Below are 17,781 nucleotides of genomic sequence, written 5' to 3'. Positions count from 1 at the left end.
GCACCGATAAATCAATCAAAACATATGCACCCAATAATGCTAAGATATAAAAATCTCCAGCATAAAGGACATCAGCGAATAAAATGCATCGTTGAAATTTTTTTATATTATCTATAAAAATGCAAATGTAAGCAAGCAAAGTCAATAGGGATAGATGATTTTTATTCGCTCCAGGCCGGAATTTTTAGTATAATACCAGACATACTTTTTAATCAAAACAGATCGAACTATTCTCAATATTCGCGTATCATATTCAATCTCAGAATATCATTCGTAGAATGAATTCTGGAGATCAATGAAAATTAGATATAAATTCTTTTTAGTATTATTTACATAAAAATAAGAGATCTTACCTCACGAAGTGGAACTTTAAATGCCAAAATTTTGGTGCCTTCGATCACCGCTCCATAAGGCTTATATTGCAACCACCTAGAATTAAAATAATATAGAATAATGATAAAAAATATACAATAAGGATAAACAAATAGCTCCTAACTATACAAAAGTCAGTAATTTCAGTACGCATAGTTGGTCCTTGTTTACCCTCGATTATTATTATAATTCTACCGAATCATGATCCATTATAGAGATTTTACGACAATTTGGAAGATTTATTGCGATAATCGGAGCGATTTTACAGTTACACGTAAAATGACGTAAAAGCACATCCACTCTACACAACTTTTTGTACAGCGTAGGGCTATATGTATGTACACCTGTTCAACAGTGACATGAACGCTAACCTCCAAATTTAATCTTTTTCATTTTACACGCAATCAATTAAAATTGTAAATTTCTCCACTGAATAGATGTATTTCTATTTCAAAAAACCTTTATCTACACTCTATATAGCCTAAGATATATCATTATAATACTATTTGATTTATTTAAAAATAATAATTTTGGAGGTTAGAGATTGAATCCAACCTTTGAAAACCTATATTATAACTTTAAACGTAGAGAATTTTAAAATCTCAGAGGAACGGCATTATTTCTCGCAAAGGTGCAAACTACGTTGATGTTGTAGGTTTAGGTATATCAGCCGATAAAGAAGTTAAGCGGTATCGAGGCCGCCGAACGCGGCGTCGAATCGTACATCGACAGACCGCAGTACGATTATGATATAAAAAATGCTCTATGCAGGAGAATAACAGTTATGTTGAATGTAGAATTATTCATTGTAACTTCAAACTAATTGATTATTAACAAAAACAAGAGCACGTGCAAGAATATTAAAATGGTCTTAACATAACCTCCACTTCCCAAAACATTGATTCCCGGACCAAAATCCGTTTCTGCAATACCGTAGAGTACATAAAATAGACCAAAAGTTGCAATGCTTACCTATCCGGTACTGATTTCGACATTTTACTTGTTTTTTCACCGTATTTCTCAAAAAATTTATTGCATTGCAATAAACGTACATACACTACACCACACGCACGACACGCACAAACGACGCACACTAATACGCATGCGCAAGTCCAAAATTCGATAATGATAATCGATTTTTCTGGGCGCCAAATATTTAAAAAAATATGAACTATAAGGGACCGTCCATAAATTACGTAACACATTTTTTGCCCCCCAACGAGTCCATGTCACAAATCATAATGAAATGGCGCGTACACCCTCCTCAGCCTTCGTTATGTCTTTTTAAAACCTTTTTAGCCATGTTTTCTTAAATACAATTTAGTTACTATCTGAGAAACACGCATTACCATTCCTTTTTTATATAAGGATACATATATGACTAGGGTTACCATATCGCTTGATCGGAAATTCGGGACATTATCTCACAAGTTCCTCTACACTGTTTTTAATTTGATTAATATTTTTTTTTTACCAAAAAAGATTGATTTTAAACAAAACACAAGAATTTTCACTAAAAACGATACATTTTCAACAAAAAATGAAAGGAATCTATTTACAATTAAAAACTGAATTTGTAAACATAGAAAATAAATGTTCAATCAAATTGAAAATTTCCAACCAAAGAAATAGGTGTCAGCCAAAAAGATCAATTTTTTGCCAAAAAGATTAATATTTTACCATAAAAGACGAATTTTCAAGAAAATGTTAAATTTTTCAAACTAAATAGTTAAACTTTTAACTAAATAAGATAAATGTTCAACCAAACAGAGAGTAGTTTGCTTTTTCGTTAAAAAATTATTATTTAACCAAAAAATTAACTTTCCACAAACAGTTATATTTTTGAATAAGGAAAGGAACTTTCAAGTATGATAATGAATCTTCAATAAAAAAAAAAGAATATTGAACCAAAGATGAATTTTTAAACCAAAAAGACGAATTTGTACACAAGGCAGATTTTTTGGGCAATAAAGAAAAATTTCATTCATAATGTGTAATTTTCATGCCCAAAAGATGAATTTTCTAACAAAAAGGTACATTTTCAAACTGAAAATAGTAATTTCCAACCGAAAATGTATTATTCGACCAAATATTGGAATGTTCAAACTAAAAAGACGTACTTTCAACCACAAAATTGACTTCTTCGTTTTTAACAAAAGCGTTAAATTTTGAACAAAAAAATCAAATTGTATGTTAAATTCTTCATTCCTTAAGTTCATAAATTATGCAAGTGACTTTTTCTAGGTAAACATTTCTATTTTAATAGTTGAGTACAATCTGTACAATATGTTACTTATTTTAAATACTTTTTAGAACTTCCAAATTTGTAGGCTATTCGAGGTTTTAAAATAGGTATATAAGATAGGTTTATAAAATTTCACATATATCAAATTTTCAAAACTTTATTAAAAAGGTCACAATGAGACTGCGCCCTCAGAAATTTTTAATCAGATCCGCTTAAACCCATTTTGAAGATTTAGAATTGAAAAGCCTTGATTTTCAATTTTCAAAATCATCATCAAAATTAAAGTTTTTAATTGTAAAATTTCAAAATTTAACCATTTAATAGACCCGTTAAAAATTACATAACTCAAAAATATAAATCTTAAAAACTAGATCATTTTCAATTCTATAATTTCTAAATTCAAGAATTTTCCATTTTACTGTTTCAACTTGTAGAACTTTGAATTTTAAATCTTTAAAATTGAATAGTTTTCAATTCTGAACATTTAAAATGATTAATTCTGCAATTCTGACGAATTAAAAGTAGCATTTTAAAAATTTTGAAGATTTAGAATTTAATAGTTTTGATTTTCAAAATTATCAAAATTTCAGAATGCTGGTTCATACATCTTCAAAATAAAAGAATTGTCAAGTTTAAACCTTGAAGATGGAATTATTTAAAAAAAGTTAACATTTCATGTCTTTAAATTATTTACATTAAAAATGGAAGAATCTATTATTGCAAATCTTTAAGTTATACCCATTTTAAAAAGACGATCAAAATTTAATGATTTTCAACTATAAATGTTACAAATTAAAGAAGATGACTAATTTTAAATTGTAAATATTTTCAAAGTGAAATCTTTTTTCAATTGACCACAGAAATTTCTTTAAATAAAGAAAAATAACAATTTCAACGAATTTTGCTTTAATTCAAAAAATCGTTTTCTGTTTGTCATTTAAGAACATCTTATTACGGTAAAAATCCCAATTTAATTAAATAATTTATTTGTTTCAAATTCCTGCTCGGATAAAATCTCATATTTGAATAAAAGTAATCTTTATACAGATGACAAAAAATCATTAAAAACTAAAATTACATGAAAGCCGATGTAGCTATTTTTAAATTTACTTAAATTTATGATTATTAATTAATAATTATATTGTATAATGCTTTAAATTGAGGCATGTTTTCATTCTATAATTAGGTGATTAAAAGAAGAAATGTATTATTACCAGTATTAATGGTTCCCATAAGCAATTATTTAATATATGTATATATACATATATATTATCTTATTAAATTCTTTTCTAAAGGTTGTAGATATTTTCTATTCCTTTTTAATTTGTCATCAAATCTAGAAAATTAGATAAACAAGTCTAAGGGTGTATTTAGTAACTAATTCGCTGCCAAAGCCACACAAAAAATGTTGAATTTTGGCAATAGCAGTAATTTCAATTCTAGTAAAAGAGATTTGGTTTTTATGAATATTTTTCTATAGAATTATGAAAAAAATCAAAATAATAACCTAAATATACCGATATTGAAGTCATTATAACGTTATTACAATCTTTTATTGTAATTACATGATATATTATTATAATAAAATTACAAACAACGTCAATTGAGAACATTGAACTGAGTTCATAGTAATCAACAGCCAAAAAAACAGCCTCAGAAATTTGTATTAACTCGTAGGGCATTGGACGTCTCCTTCCTTTCTGCTTTTTAGCTGCATAATTTCATTCAATACTTTCTTTTCCATCTCAAGAAGTAAGGGTGGCTTTTTGTACTGTAACAAATTTTCCATACACTTCTGCGTACTTAATATAAAACTCATACATTAAACATAAATACTAAAAATAAATCAATACCAATAAAAGAATAATCAAGATTTTAATTTAATTTTTATAAGCTTAATATCAGTTATTTAGAAAAGAAAATAATACCGTAATTATTAACGTGTTGTATTGATGAGTGAAAGAAATTCGGTCTTGTTCTGGCTTCAATCCAATTCGTTCCAGGTCCGGAACAATTATTTTTTTGAAGTACTTTTTATTACTCGTCCTGACTGTAAGTGACCCATCATCTTCGGCGCTTACGGAATAAATATGCTTAGGATATGTTAAATTTCTTATTCTCCATTCTAAAGCAGTTTTCGTAACTCTTCTCGTCACAAAGGGCTATAGAGAAAAATTAAGTGTCATACAACGATCCTGTATTAAAAATGTGTTAAATATAAATTAGGATCATTTAGAGAAATATATATTCGAAGCTGAATACGCATAACTGAATAATAGCATAAGTTGTAACTTTTCAGTCAACAAACTGAAGGGGGGAAAAAACGTTCAAACTCGGATGCCCCTATTAGAGTTTTGTCTTTTGTATTTTTATTTTCTCAGTGCCTTGAAAATGCATGTACTTATTAAATTTATATACATACATAATTATATAATTTTCTGTATCATAATTGTAAAAAATTTAATGAACAGTTTTTAACTGTTTTTAAGGAAAATAATACTTTTATTTTACTTGTTTTACACTTTTCTATAATAATATGCCATAAAGTGTCCCAATTGCCAAATAAAGTAATAAAATAAAATATTTTGAGTATACGATAGAACAATTGGGAATTATTATTGTCATAATTATTATTGTAAAAACGTGTAATACTTAACAGACCAACATGATCTTAAAATATAGGAAACATAGATTTCTTTTACGAAAATATGGGAATAAATTATTTTTAATAAAATTACTGTATAGATATTAAATAACATATTGAATTCGATATTAAATACTTTAAGTTCTTAATATTCCAAATATAAATATATTTCATTTAAAAAAATAGTTTAATTTGCAATCAGAAAAGATTTTGTACGAGGAGAGGTGAATTTTCAATTCGAAAAGATGAATTTTCAACAACAATCGAATTAATTTTTAACAAAACAGCTGCATTAACAACCATATATTTCCACTCAAAGAAAGAACACAACTTTCTAACAAATTTGTTAAATTTTCGACAAAAAAGATGACTAACAAAGTAGTTGAATTTTTAACCTTCAAAGATGAATTTTTAATAAAAAAGAAATTTTCAACCAAAAAACGAATTTAAAAACAATAATTGACTTATAAACCAGAAAAGATGTATTTGCAGCAAGAAAGGCCATTTTTAATCAACAAGGATGAATTTTCAACCGGATAGTTGAATTTTCAATTTAAAGAAAAAAGTTTTTGACAAAAAATGAATTCGTTAAATTTCCAGTATAAAAAGTTAATTAAAAAAAAAGTACTTTCATCCAGTTCAATTCAACCAAAAAAATTAATTTTTGCATTAGAATAGTTCAATCCTTAAAAATAGGATTAATTTTCAAAAAACAATATTAATTTTTTACCAAGAATACGAATTTTCAATAAAATAAATAAATTTTCAACTTGGCTGTTGATTTTTTGAGCCGAAAAGATGCAATATCTACACAAAAAAAGTTGAATTTTCAACCCCAAAAATAAATAATTACATTTTTAACAAAGTTTTTAAATGTTCGACAAAAAAAGATGACTTTAACAAGATAGTTATTTTTTTATCCTACGAAGGTGCATTTTTAACAAAGACGAATAATTTTCTACCAAAATATGAATTTAAAAACGGTAGTTGTCAACCACAAATATGAATTTTTAACAAAAAAATTAAAATTTAAAAAAAATAGTAAAATTTTCAATAAATTTTTTTACTTTTCAAGCCAAAAAAAAACTTTTTATAAAACCGTTGAATTTTCAACAAAAAAGTTAATTTGCAATGAAACAGTTGAATTTTTAACTAAGATTATGAATTTTCAACAAGAACCGATTTTAATTTGAAATCAGAAACAGTTGAATTAAAAAAAAGTTGAATTTTCGACAAAATAGTTGAATCCTCAATCAAAAGATTATTTTTTAACGAAACAGCTACATTTTAAACCAAAAAGGATACATTTTCAACCAAGAAATTTTGTCTACCAAATAGTGAAATTTTCAACTAAAGTGATGACTATTAAAAAAAAAGAGCTAAACCTTCACCTAAGTAGTTGAATTTTGACCAATTATAACGACTTTTCAACAAAAAAGTTGCATTTTCAACAAAATAATTCAATCAAAAAAAAAACATAGATGGATTTTCTTACTGGACTCTATTGATTCAGTTCGCGATTTAGCGAACAAAAAACAGAAGGAGAAATTTCTTGAAAATAGCGGGGAAAAGAAAAATTCTGCAAAAAAGGACAAAATAAAACCTAATTTAAAATTTATCATCAAGGAACGTCCGTTACAAACTGTAAATTTTGGCACCTAATACTTGAATTTTGTTTTTTAAATTATATTTAAGACCCTTAAGTTTAAATTTGACGGAATTATTTTGTTTTGCCTCATACAGTGAATCACACTAATAGGTATATATATTGTTATACATGAAATTGATATTAAAATTCGGAATACATACTGCAGCAGAGCTTTCTCTAATTCCGCTAATATCTAAATTGTCTTGATTCTTAGGTTCAGGATCTCCAACTTCTACTGTCCAACCAATATCCTGTCCAAGTTTACCCTTTTCTCTCCAAGCCCTTCGGACAAGTACATTTGTCTCTAAATGATATTCCTCTACCATTTCTCTATCATCTTCCATTAAGAAGTGAACTTTTCTTTTGCCTGAAAAAAGAGTACTGACAATCGGTAAACAAAGTAACCATCTTTCATTTTTCATAAAATCCTGATTTACACTGGTACCACATTTTGGATTATATATCAAACACAATATAAAATATAATATATCTACTACAATATAATAATTCTTTTTTTTGTCTCAATAAGCTGAGTTAAAGGAGGAACCTTTTATATAACTTTTAAAGGTCCCCTTTTGACATTAAAGTATTATAAAATAGTAAAAAATAATTCAAAATTTTCTTTGTGTGATGCTTGAAATTTAGCAAGTTTCCGAGTTCTGTATATCTAAAATTTATTATACTTTTTTATAATAATAATTTCCAATCATCATAATAATATGAATAATATTTCGCAATTGTTCTTAAATATATGTATTCCAAATAGCATATTATCATAGAAAAATATTAAACAAGATAAGATTATTATTTCCCTTCAAAATAAGTTTAAAGAATTGCATTGTGACCAAAGCAAATTCTAGAAATCTAAGTTAAGCGGAAATCAAAAAAAGAGACTAAGGTAGAGTTTAAGACTAGTAAAAAGAGGAAAAAGTGCCCAAAATTTTAGTTCTAAAAAGTCCTAAAATTTTTTTTGGACTTCGCTATTTTACAACACTGTAAGAAAATACTGAGAGTAAAAGTAAATTTGGATAAATTGTGAAAAATAAGATTATAAAGAAAAATACATAAATCATCTTCACATATTTTTAAGTTTCAAAAATAAATATTTTATTATTTTCTGTCACTTTGAATCTTGAAACTATAATTTCAGAAAGCACAATATACTAATTTTCCATCAAAGTAAAAAAATTATAAACATACTTTTCATTTGGTCCAGAAAAATCTAGACGGATGTTCATCCGAATGAAACTAAAGGTGATAATTCTATAATTAAATGTAAAAAATGTTATACATGAATTTTCAAGATATTGACTAAATAAAAACTACAAAAAATCAATAAGAACTGCAAAACTCCACCAGAAATCATACCCGAGTTTTAATTTTTTTTAATTGTTTACTAAAGAAAGGACAATTTAGTCTAGTGTGCATATTCAGTTTTGAAAATAATTTTGATAGTAGGGGTAGATATGAATAAGCTGATAACGTGGATAGTATGATTCAAAGAAAATTTGGAATAAAAAGCAAATTATTTATTAAATTTTTCTGTTACAATCTAAAAATGATCTCTTATTATTAGAGGAACATAAGTGGCTGTCATTAGTTATTGCTTTAATCTATTAAGCAGTAGTTCAACAAAAGTAATTAAATATATAACCAAAGACGAATTTACCATGAAGAAGAATACTGTGCTACCAAAAAGGGGAATTTTCAACAAAACACATGAATTTTCAATTAAAAAGTTCAATTTTCGACTAAAAACGATGAATTTTCAACCAGAAAAGTTGAATTATCAAACTAAAACATGTAATTCTCCACGAAAACTGTAATAGTTGACATTTCAACCATAAGAAAGGAATTTTCAACCAAACAGTTGAATTTTTAATCGAAAAGGATGATTTTAATTAAATTTGTAATCAAAAAAAATTTATTTTCAACCTAGAAATTGATTTACTATCAAAGGGCCAATTTAGAACAAAAACACGTAAATTTGTATTCAAGTCGTTGGCTTCTCAATAAAATATATAATAGTTGATATTCCAAACAAAAAATACGAATTTTCAACGAAATAGTTAAATTTTTTACCAAAATAGTTGGATTTTGAAACCTAAAAGGCGTGTTTTCAGTCGAAATGGATCTTTTTTTATCAAAATTGTTGAATTTTCAACAAATGAATCAAATGTTTAATCAAAAAGATGAAGAGAATCAAGATGAAGAGAATCACATTTAATATTAATAAATATAATTAATTAATTAATTAATATAATATTAGTCTTATACACTGAAAGTCCATTTCGTCTATTTTTTTCAAAATAAGCAATAAGATTTTATTTACTTTTCAGATAACTTTAAACAATATTTTAAAAACTTGAAAAATAGAAGCCTTAAACTACAATCAAAACCAAAAAATAGTTTTGACAGCACTTAGCCACTACGGTTTCAAACTGTGTACTAATACTGATATTTTTAGGTTAAGAAATTTCAAAAAATGATGAATGTTTAATGAATGACAAATTACAACAATAGACTTTCATTTGCTTGCATATTATCACAAAACTATATATTTATAATATATAAACAAAATTTTAAGAAATAAAATTACCATCTTGAATAATAGCAGTCTTTTTTGCACTTTGAATAAGTTTTAACCAATCCTCAGGTGCCATCACGATATTTTTCATGCAGAGAGCTGTGTTCAACGTTTGCGACTATTTGACAACCAAACAATTAATAACAATTGAATATCTCAGCAACAACCATGAACTGTATATATGGTAGCATGATAACTTTGGAGTGCTTTGGAGTGACAAAAGCCGTGAAAACAAGTACATACACGGCCAAGGAAGATAACTACAAGGATGGCGCATTCTCTGAGCGCATTTTTCTCTCTAGAAATTCTATCCCACCAATGAAACTGATGAAATGCGTGAGGTGAAAATCACCGCTGTCACGTGGAACTGCGTGGAATCAGCACGCAGATTGCAGCAGAAGCATTGGAGCAACCAAGGTAACATGTGCCATATGTCAAGGCTTGAACAGATGTAACAACTAACACTACTATTTATTATCTATCAATTTTAGACTTTAAGTTATAAAAAAAGTAATAATGAAGAAATACGCGAAGTTCATAAGCGAAGATATCGATGAATCTCAATTCATTGGAATAATTGTTGCTGTTTTATGCATCATTCTAACATTAGGTATGTACGATTTTAAGGTTATATTCCTATTTTTCATTATAGTAACATAAGTACGTTTTTACTTATTGAGCAATATTTTCTTTCATTCTCGTTCGAAATAAGTATTTTCTCCAATTTGTGCACACACTGATCGTCAAAATTTTTAGCGTTTAAAAGGTTAAACTTTTTTTCTAGTTTTATTTGCTATTTGGCGAAGAAGAAAGTCTGTTGGACGCAGTGTTCTCATCACAGGTCTTACGGATGCCGGGAAAACACTTCTGTATTCACGTTTATTACATTCCAAGTTTGTCCACACTCATACATCTATTAAGGAGAATATAGGTGACATCATTATCAATAATGTGAGACATTACTAATTTTTCTTTAAACATTCACTTGTAGAAATTAGTATATTTTCAGTTTCGATCAAATATTTCATATTAACCCAAATTTAAAAATCGAAATCTGAGCTTATTAGACCATTTCCAATTTTTGCTACTAATATAGCCTCTTAATACATTTATTATTTATATTATCTGAAATATCGACCAAACTTTCGAATTACCACTAAAGTTTCACGTGGGTCATTCCATTTTATGTTGCCAAAGTCGGTTGTGACCTAATTTTTAACATTTTTCATACTTAACTATAATAAAATGTAATATGCCTTTAAAAGCTATTTATGAAAGAAATGTATCAAATTACTTTATTTTTATTCAGAAACATGATTTTCAAAATTTATATAACATGAGCAAAAATATCTTTCATATGAAATAATGACTGAACATTTTATTTTAATAATGAGTAAAAAATAAGCTTAACATAAGCCCAACATTTTCTCAAAGCAGGAAAAATAGGTGAATTTTTGACGAAAATAGGGGAATAAATTCTTTAAAATAACATTTATATGAATACCATATTCAATTAAATATCGAGCACTTTAAATTCCCAAGATTTCAAGTCTAAATACATGACATTTTCAACAAAATATATGAATTTTCAACCAAAAAAGTGTTTGTACCGTAAGAGGTGAAGTTTCTACGCAAAAAGATGAATTTTCAAACAAATAATTAATTTTTGACGAAACAGGTGCATTAACAACCAAAAAGTTGAACTTGCAAGCAAAAAAAAACAAGAAATTTTTTTAACTTTTAACCAAATATTTGTTATTTAAAGTCAAAAGACAAATCTGTTCAAAAACAGTTGCATTTTCAACCAGAGAATTCAAATTTACAATAAAAAATTTTATTTGCAACCGAGAAAGATTACTTTTCCATCATAAAAGATCGATTCTCGCCCAAAAGATGAAATTACAACCAGTTCAAATAAACAAGGAAAATAACAAATTTTTCACAAATTAGTTGGTCTTTCAACCAAATAGATGAATTTTTAACCAAGACAGATGAAATTTAATCCAAATACTTCAACCATCAACCAAAAAGATGGATTTTCCACAAACCAGATGAATTTTTGGACCAAAGAAAAAAAATAGAAGTTTTAACATAGTAGTTCAACTTTCAACCAGGTATTTGAATTTTCTATAAAATCGATGCATTTTTAAACAAATTGTTAAATGGTCAACCAAATTTCCCCATTTTATTATAAATGTTTTTTTTTAGTTTCTAGGGATTCAATTAGTACGTTTAGTTAGTAAGATTATAAAATTTATATTGCAAAATATTCTTAAATAAATTAGCACCATCGATTAATTAAATAATACTCAAAACATAATTAACAAATGCTTGAATTTATCGCTAAAGTTCATGAAATTTAATAACCATCTAAACAATTTTTTGTTTTATCTTATACTTGAAATTCTGTGCATGTTCAAGTAAAATTAATGTAGATATTATTAAATTCAATTTGAAAGGCTTCAAATGTAAATTTGAAGGGAGTTTTGTAGTAAAAATATTGTGTTTTCAAGAAGAAAGATTATTTTTTATCCAAATAGTTAAAGTTTTTTATACACAAAGTATATTGCACACAAGTAGACTGATCATATTTTTCCTGCACAAAATGTTTCCTGCACAGCATTTAATACTGTTACATTTTTTATCCAGTAACTTTTTTCTACACAGAATATTTCTTACACAGAATTCAATATTGTTTATTACTTTTATTTTTTTCCTACAGAATATATTTTCTACACAGAATATGTATATTCTACACAGAATTAAATAGCAATATTTTATTCTCAAGATAGTCTCTAATCATATTTAAAACAGTACATAAAATATTCTTTACAAAAAGTAGATCCTACACAAGATGAAATGATTATAGTTTTAATTGAAATTTGGTTGCTGCTGTACATAAGAATGTTTTATGTACTGTTCTAAATATGTTTTGCAAAATATATTTTGTGTAGGATAAATGTTGGACATTATATTTTTATGTACAAGTGAGACTATCTGGATGATAAAATATTACTATTTAATTCTGTGTATAATATACATATTCTGTGTAGGAAATATTTTGCGTGGGTAAAAATAAAAGTATTAAACAATATTAAATTCTGTCCAGGAAATCTTCTGTGCAGAAAAAATTTTGTGTAGGAAAAATATGATCAGTATACTTGTGCACAATATATTTTGTCTAGAATGAAATTATGTAGGAACAGCGTTCTATCGAATTTTCGTATGAAAAGATTATTTTTTACCAATAAGACAATTTTTTAACAGAATAAATGGGCGGAGGGTCCAATTTGGACCTTTTTGACGTTCAAAACGTTGCTGCCCCTTAACAGTTTTTTTGGGGCGCCAACGTTTTATGACTTCCTATGATTGGATACAAAAAGAAACATTAAATTGCTTAAAACTGTGAAAATGTGATTAGGATCCAATTTAATAAACCCTCCGCCCCTTCTGGGTTGAATATTCAACTAAAAAATACATTTTAAGCATATAGTAGATTTTGAAATAGAAAAGATAATTTTTAAATCAAAAATGGAATAATTAAATTTATAGTTGTAAAAATTAATTTTCCATTGTCAAAACAAAAATATAAATTGCGACCAAAGTAATAAATTTCCAACTAAAATGATGAATCTTCAAGTAGAATAGATGCACTTTTAACCAAAAAGATAAATTTTTAACAAAATATTGCAATTTCAACCAAAAAGTTTAATTTTTAAATAAGAAGATTAATTTTCAAAGAAAAAGATTGATTTCTAGAAGATTAATTATACTAAAAAAGAGGAATTTTCAACTAAAAATTTAATAGTTGAATCTTTTGTTTAAAAATTTAATGTTTACCCAAAGAGATGAATTTTTAACTGAAATAATGGAAAATTCAAATGGATTACTAAAGTTTTCAGTTGAAAAACATATTTCCAAGGAAATAGTTAAAGCCACAACTGGAATAAAACCAATTTTAAACAAAATTGGCAATTTTGCAACCAACGGGATGAATTTTCGATTAAAATTATGAATCTTCAGCCAACAAAATTAATTTTTAACAAAAAAGTTTAACTTTCAAACAAGTAATTTAATTTTTATTCCAAAAAGGTGAATTCTTACGAAAAATTTCGTAGTTGATATTTTAAACAATAAAGATTTTACAGTCAAGAGTGAGAAAGAATTTCAAACAAATTGTTAAATTTTCAACCAAACAGATACGTCTTCAACCAATAAGATTAATTTCCTACCAAAAAGAACGAATTTTCATTAAAATACATGAATTTTTAACCAAATACACCAATTTTTAACTAAAAAGTGTCAATTTTCAACTAAAAATAGAATAGTCAAATTATCAGTTAAAAGATTAACTTGAACCCCTCCAAAAAATGAACTTTCAACAAAATAGTTGAATACAGTAATATAAAGCTACTTTTGCAAATAAAGAATCACTGTTATTCAATTTAAAAAAAAACTAAGGACCTTATCGTGAAAATTCCGACATTTCCAGATTTTTCAACTTATATAACAATTTCCTGCAGAGATTCTAACGAAATTAAGGGAATGTGATACTTAGAAAATTGTCGATTTTACCAGTTTTAGGTTCCTCCGGCTTTTTGTCTAGAATAATAAATATTTTGTCTTAAAAGATTGGGAAATGATAGCGAACATGCTAACGGACGTCCCCACACATTTTTTTCGTAGGTTAATTCAAAAGAGTTTTAATTTAGCAAAATGTGATTAATTTGCATACCACATAGAAAATAGTATCGATTTTTTCAGTGTTCGATTCCCCGGCTTTTTTCCTAGGATAAGAAATATTTTGCCTTAAAAATCTGGGAAATAATAGAGAACATGCTAACGGACGTCCCCGCACACTTTTTTGTGGTTTTTTATCAACAAACTTTTGATATTGCTAACAACGTGAGTGTATATTTCGAGGTTATGTGTGTTACAATTCACCCGAGCGTTAAGGGCATGTGATACTTACAGTTTCCCTGGCTTTTTTCCACAAAAATGAAAATTTTTAAAAACTGAATTCGGAAATGCTATAAAATATCATAACGGACGTCCCCGGACTCTTTTTTGAGGGATGATAACAAAAAAATTTATTGTGCGACATAAAAATTTTATGCATATACATTATTTTGAGGTTACGTCGTTTTTCATCTCTGCCTTTCCGATAATCTGGAAATTATTTTTGAAATAAACTTTTTTGTTTTCCTGCAAACAAGATTAGTTTCGGGAGATTAGTTACTATGTTTATTTGTAAGTCCAAAGTTTTTGGCCAAAAATATTGTGCAGTTTGGAAGTAACGCTCGGGTGAATTGTAACACACATAACCTCGAAATATACACGCACGTTTTTAGCAATATCAAAGTGTGTGGGGACGTCTGTTAGCATGTTCGCTATCATTTCCTAGATTTTGAAGGCAAAATATTTCTTATCCTAGGATAAAAGCCGGAGGAATCTAACACTGAAAAAATCGATACTATTTCCTAAGCGCTATGCAAATTAATCACATTTTGCTAAATTAAAACTTTTTTTAATTAACCTACAAAAAATGTGTGTGGGGACGTCCGTTATCATGTTCGCTATCATTTCCCAAAATTTTAAGACAAAATATTTATTATTCTAGAAAAAAGCCGGGGGAACCTAAAACTGGTCAAATCGATAATTTTCTAAGTATCACATGTCCTTAATTACAAACTACACAATATTTTTGGACGAAAACTTTGGACTTACAAATAAATATAGTAACTAATCTCCCGGAACTAACCTTATTTGCAGGCAATCAAAAAAGTGTATTCCATAAATAATTTTCGGATTATCGGAAAAGCAGAGATGAAAAACGACGTAACCTGAAAATAATGCATATGCATAAAATTTTTATTTAGCACAATAAATTTTTTTGTAATTATCCCTCAAAAAAGAGTCCGGGGACGTCCGTTATGATATTTTATAGCATCTCCGAATTCAGTTTTTAAAAATTTTCATTTTTGTGGAAAAAAGCCAGGGAAACTTTAAGTATCGCATGCCCTTAAGGAGCATTTTCAGATATTTTCCAATTATTTCTTAAAATTCCATATAATTTACCTAAAAATAATGCTAAGTTTGAAAACTCACTAACAAATAATGCAGCTATGGAGGCATATTATCAAATTTGTATTTCGTCAAAGTTTTATGTGGAAAGAAACAAAAAGAAACGTAACAAAAGTTTCGTTATGTTCCTTTTCGGTCTTTTTTATATAAAATACGATTAACACATGATTTTCACATTGTGCCTTCGTAGACTCATTATGTTTTTATAATTTTTTGGGCTAAGCTTAGTTTTTAGCCAAATTCTTTTAAATTTATCGAAATAATTGACAAATATATCAAAATGCTCCTTAATTTCGTTCGAATCCCTGATTCCCTGACAATTTCAGATTTTCCAGGTAGGGTAGACACCCTAAAAACAATTTACTTTATAACTCGAAAATATAAATTTACAACAAAAAAGGTCATTTTTGACCAAATAGTTTAATGTTCCACCAAATTGTTGATTTTTCAAGCCAAAGAGATTTATTTTCTTAAGGGCATGTGATCCTTAGAAAATTTTCAATTTTACCAGTTTTAGATTCCCCCGGATTTTTTTCTAGGATAAAAAATATTTTGCATTCAAAATCTGGGAAATGATAGCGAACATGCTAACGGACGTCCCCTCACACTTTTTTTGTGTTTTTTTATCAAAAAAATTTTTGATAATTTTTGAACTAAAAAAACAAACTAATTTTCAACAATATAGCTACATTTTTAATTACACTCCAGGCCCCATATCCTCTGAAGGGCCGCAGTGCGCGACTACTCAGTCGAGTATATTGCGCCATATTATGCATTCCAATTGGAAAGGGTTCAGGAGGCCCTCACTGTTTACGTTTCGAGGGTACCGATTTAGTAACAAAACCAGAGGGAGGCAACCCCCGAAACTGTTATTATATGAGACTTGATATGAAAAATGATCAATCTTCATAAAAAATTAATTTTCAACAAGAGTATTCCATATTCAGTCCAAAATTCATTTTTTATTCAAAAAGATTATTTAAAAAAAGGCAATACTTACATTTTTAACCAGAGATGAATCTTCAATTAAAAAATCCGTTCTATAATCTTTCTTGTTGTCTCAATTATTGCATACTAAAAGTAAGTCTTTATCACGAAGATAGTGTTACAGACGAAATTTCCATTTTATACAGTAAAAACAAAACCTATTCTTAAAAAAAATATTTTTCTAACCAAACAATTATTGTGATCATTATTTTAAATTTCTACAAATTATAAGCTTAAATAAGCGTCTGCCGGCGGTAACATGAACTCAGTAAATTTGTATTAATTTATACTTTAAATATTTACTACCTAAAAACTCGGGCTTAAAATTTAGGTTAGAAATCGTATTTTAATTCCAATCGTCTGTTATTAATTTTTTCGGTTAATTGAACAGAAATATTTTATCTGAAACGCTTTTGTTTTAATAAAGATTAATTTTTACTCTTCAATCATTGTTTTAAACTCCACAAAATGATAGTGAAAACAGGTTCGTACCAAAATTAAAATGCCACTTAGCTTATTAGCTGAAAAAGAGCGAAAGTGTGGCGCTGACAGCTGTTTGTTAAAATGTTCCAAGTTTAAATTTTGACAAGAATCAAAATGATCAAAGTAACCAAAATGGACGTGTTAACATCCGATGTCAAAATATAATCTTTCAAATCACATATTACCATTAAGGGCATGTGACACAGCTAAATTCCTAAATTACCGATCACAGTTTTTCAGTTCACTGAATGTTCTTTTAAACTTAAGAACTTTTTTTGTAAATAAAATATCGAGCTGAAACTTTGGAAAATGTATTAGAGTACAATAAAGTACGTTTAGGTGCTGCATTTTGGTAGGAACTTCACTGAAAATTATTTCATCTTTTTTCTGAACCTCAAAATTTTTTGAACGTTCGAACTTTTTTTATACATAAAATATCGGTCTCAAACTTTGAGAAATGCAAGAATCGAAAGAAAACTACGTTAAAGTACACAGTTTAATAATAAATGATGTAAAAAAAAAATATTTCAACAATCAATTCCAACGGCCACTAGACGAGGCTCTAGAGAGATCGTATTTTCGTGTACAACGTTACCGGCTGATGCCGTTGGAATTGATTGTTGAAATATTTTTTTTTACATCTTTTATTATTAACCTTTGTACTTAAACGTAGTTTTCTTTCGGCTCTTGCATTTCTCAAAGTTTGAGACCGATATTTTATGTATAAAAAA

At 27.4% G+C, this 17,781-nt stretch overlaps 3 protein-coding genes across 3 annotated transcripts in view; 1 reads left to right on the top strand and 2 right to left on the bottom strand.

The window, feature by feature from the left end:
• Positions 1–1,452, bottom strand: part of LOC117174706 (formin-like protein 3) — a 45,847-nt gene extending 44,395 nt beyond the window's left edge. Inside the window, exons 1-2 of the mRNA XM_033364013.1 lie at positions 1,345–1,452; positions 354–429 (exon numbers count right to left, since the gene is read on the bottom strand). Of these exons, the coding sequence (XP_033219904.1) occupies positions 354–429; positions 1,345–1,367 (99 nt within the window). The 5' untranslated portion in view covers positions 1,368–1,452. The remainder of the gene's footprint in view (positions 1–353; positions 430–1,344) is intronic.
• A 2,703-nt stretch (positions 1,453–4,155) lies between these two features.
• LOC117175031 (protein DPCD) lies at positions 4,156–9,764 on the bottom strand. The gene is made up of 4 exons (XM_033364543.1): positions 9,509–9,764; positions 7,071–7,276; positions 4,546–4,779; positions 4,156–4,388 (listed from the first exon to the last, which is right to left on the bottom strand). Exons 1-4 carry the CDS (start codon positions 9,585–9,587, stop codon positions 4,284–4,286), a joined length of 624 nt encoding a protein of 207 aa, XP_033220434.1. The 5' UTR covers positions 9,588–9,764; the 3' UTR covers positions 4,156–4,283.
• A 103-nt stretch (positions 9,765–9,867) lies between these two features.
• Positions 9,868–17,781, top strand: part of LOC117175030 (signal recognition particle receptor subunit beta) — a 10,210-nt gene continuing 2,296 nt past the window's right edge. Inside the window, exons 1-2 of the mRNA XM_033364542.1 lie at positions 9,868–10,106; positions 10,281–10,447. Of these exons, the coding sequence (XP_033220433.1) occupies positions 10,013–10,106; positions 10,281–10,447 (261 nt within the window). The 5' untranslated portion in view covers positions 9,868–10,012. The remainder of the gene's footprint in view (positions 10,107–10,280; positions 10,448–17,781) is intronic.

Source organism: Belonocnema kinseyi, chromosome 6, assembly GCF_010883055.1.
Source record: "Belonocnema kinseyi isolate 2016_QV_RU_SX_M_011 chromosome 6, B_treatae_v1, whole genome shotgun sequence".
Lineage (NCBI taxonomy): Eukaryota > Metazoa > Arthropoda > Insecta > Hymenoptera > Cynipidae > Belonocnema > Belonocnema kinseyi.
Note: the sequence above shows the minus strand (reverse complement) of the source record. Positions and strands in the feature narration are given on the sequence as shown.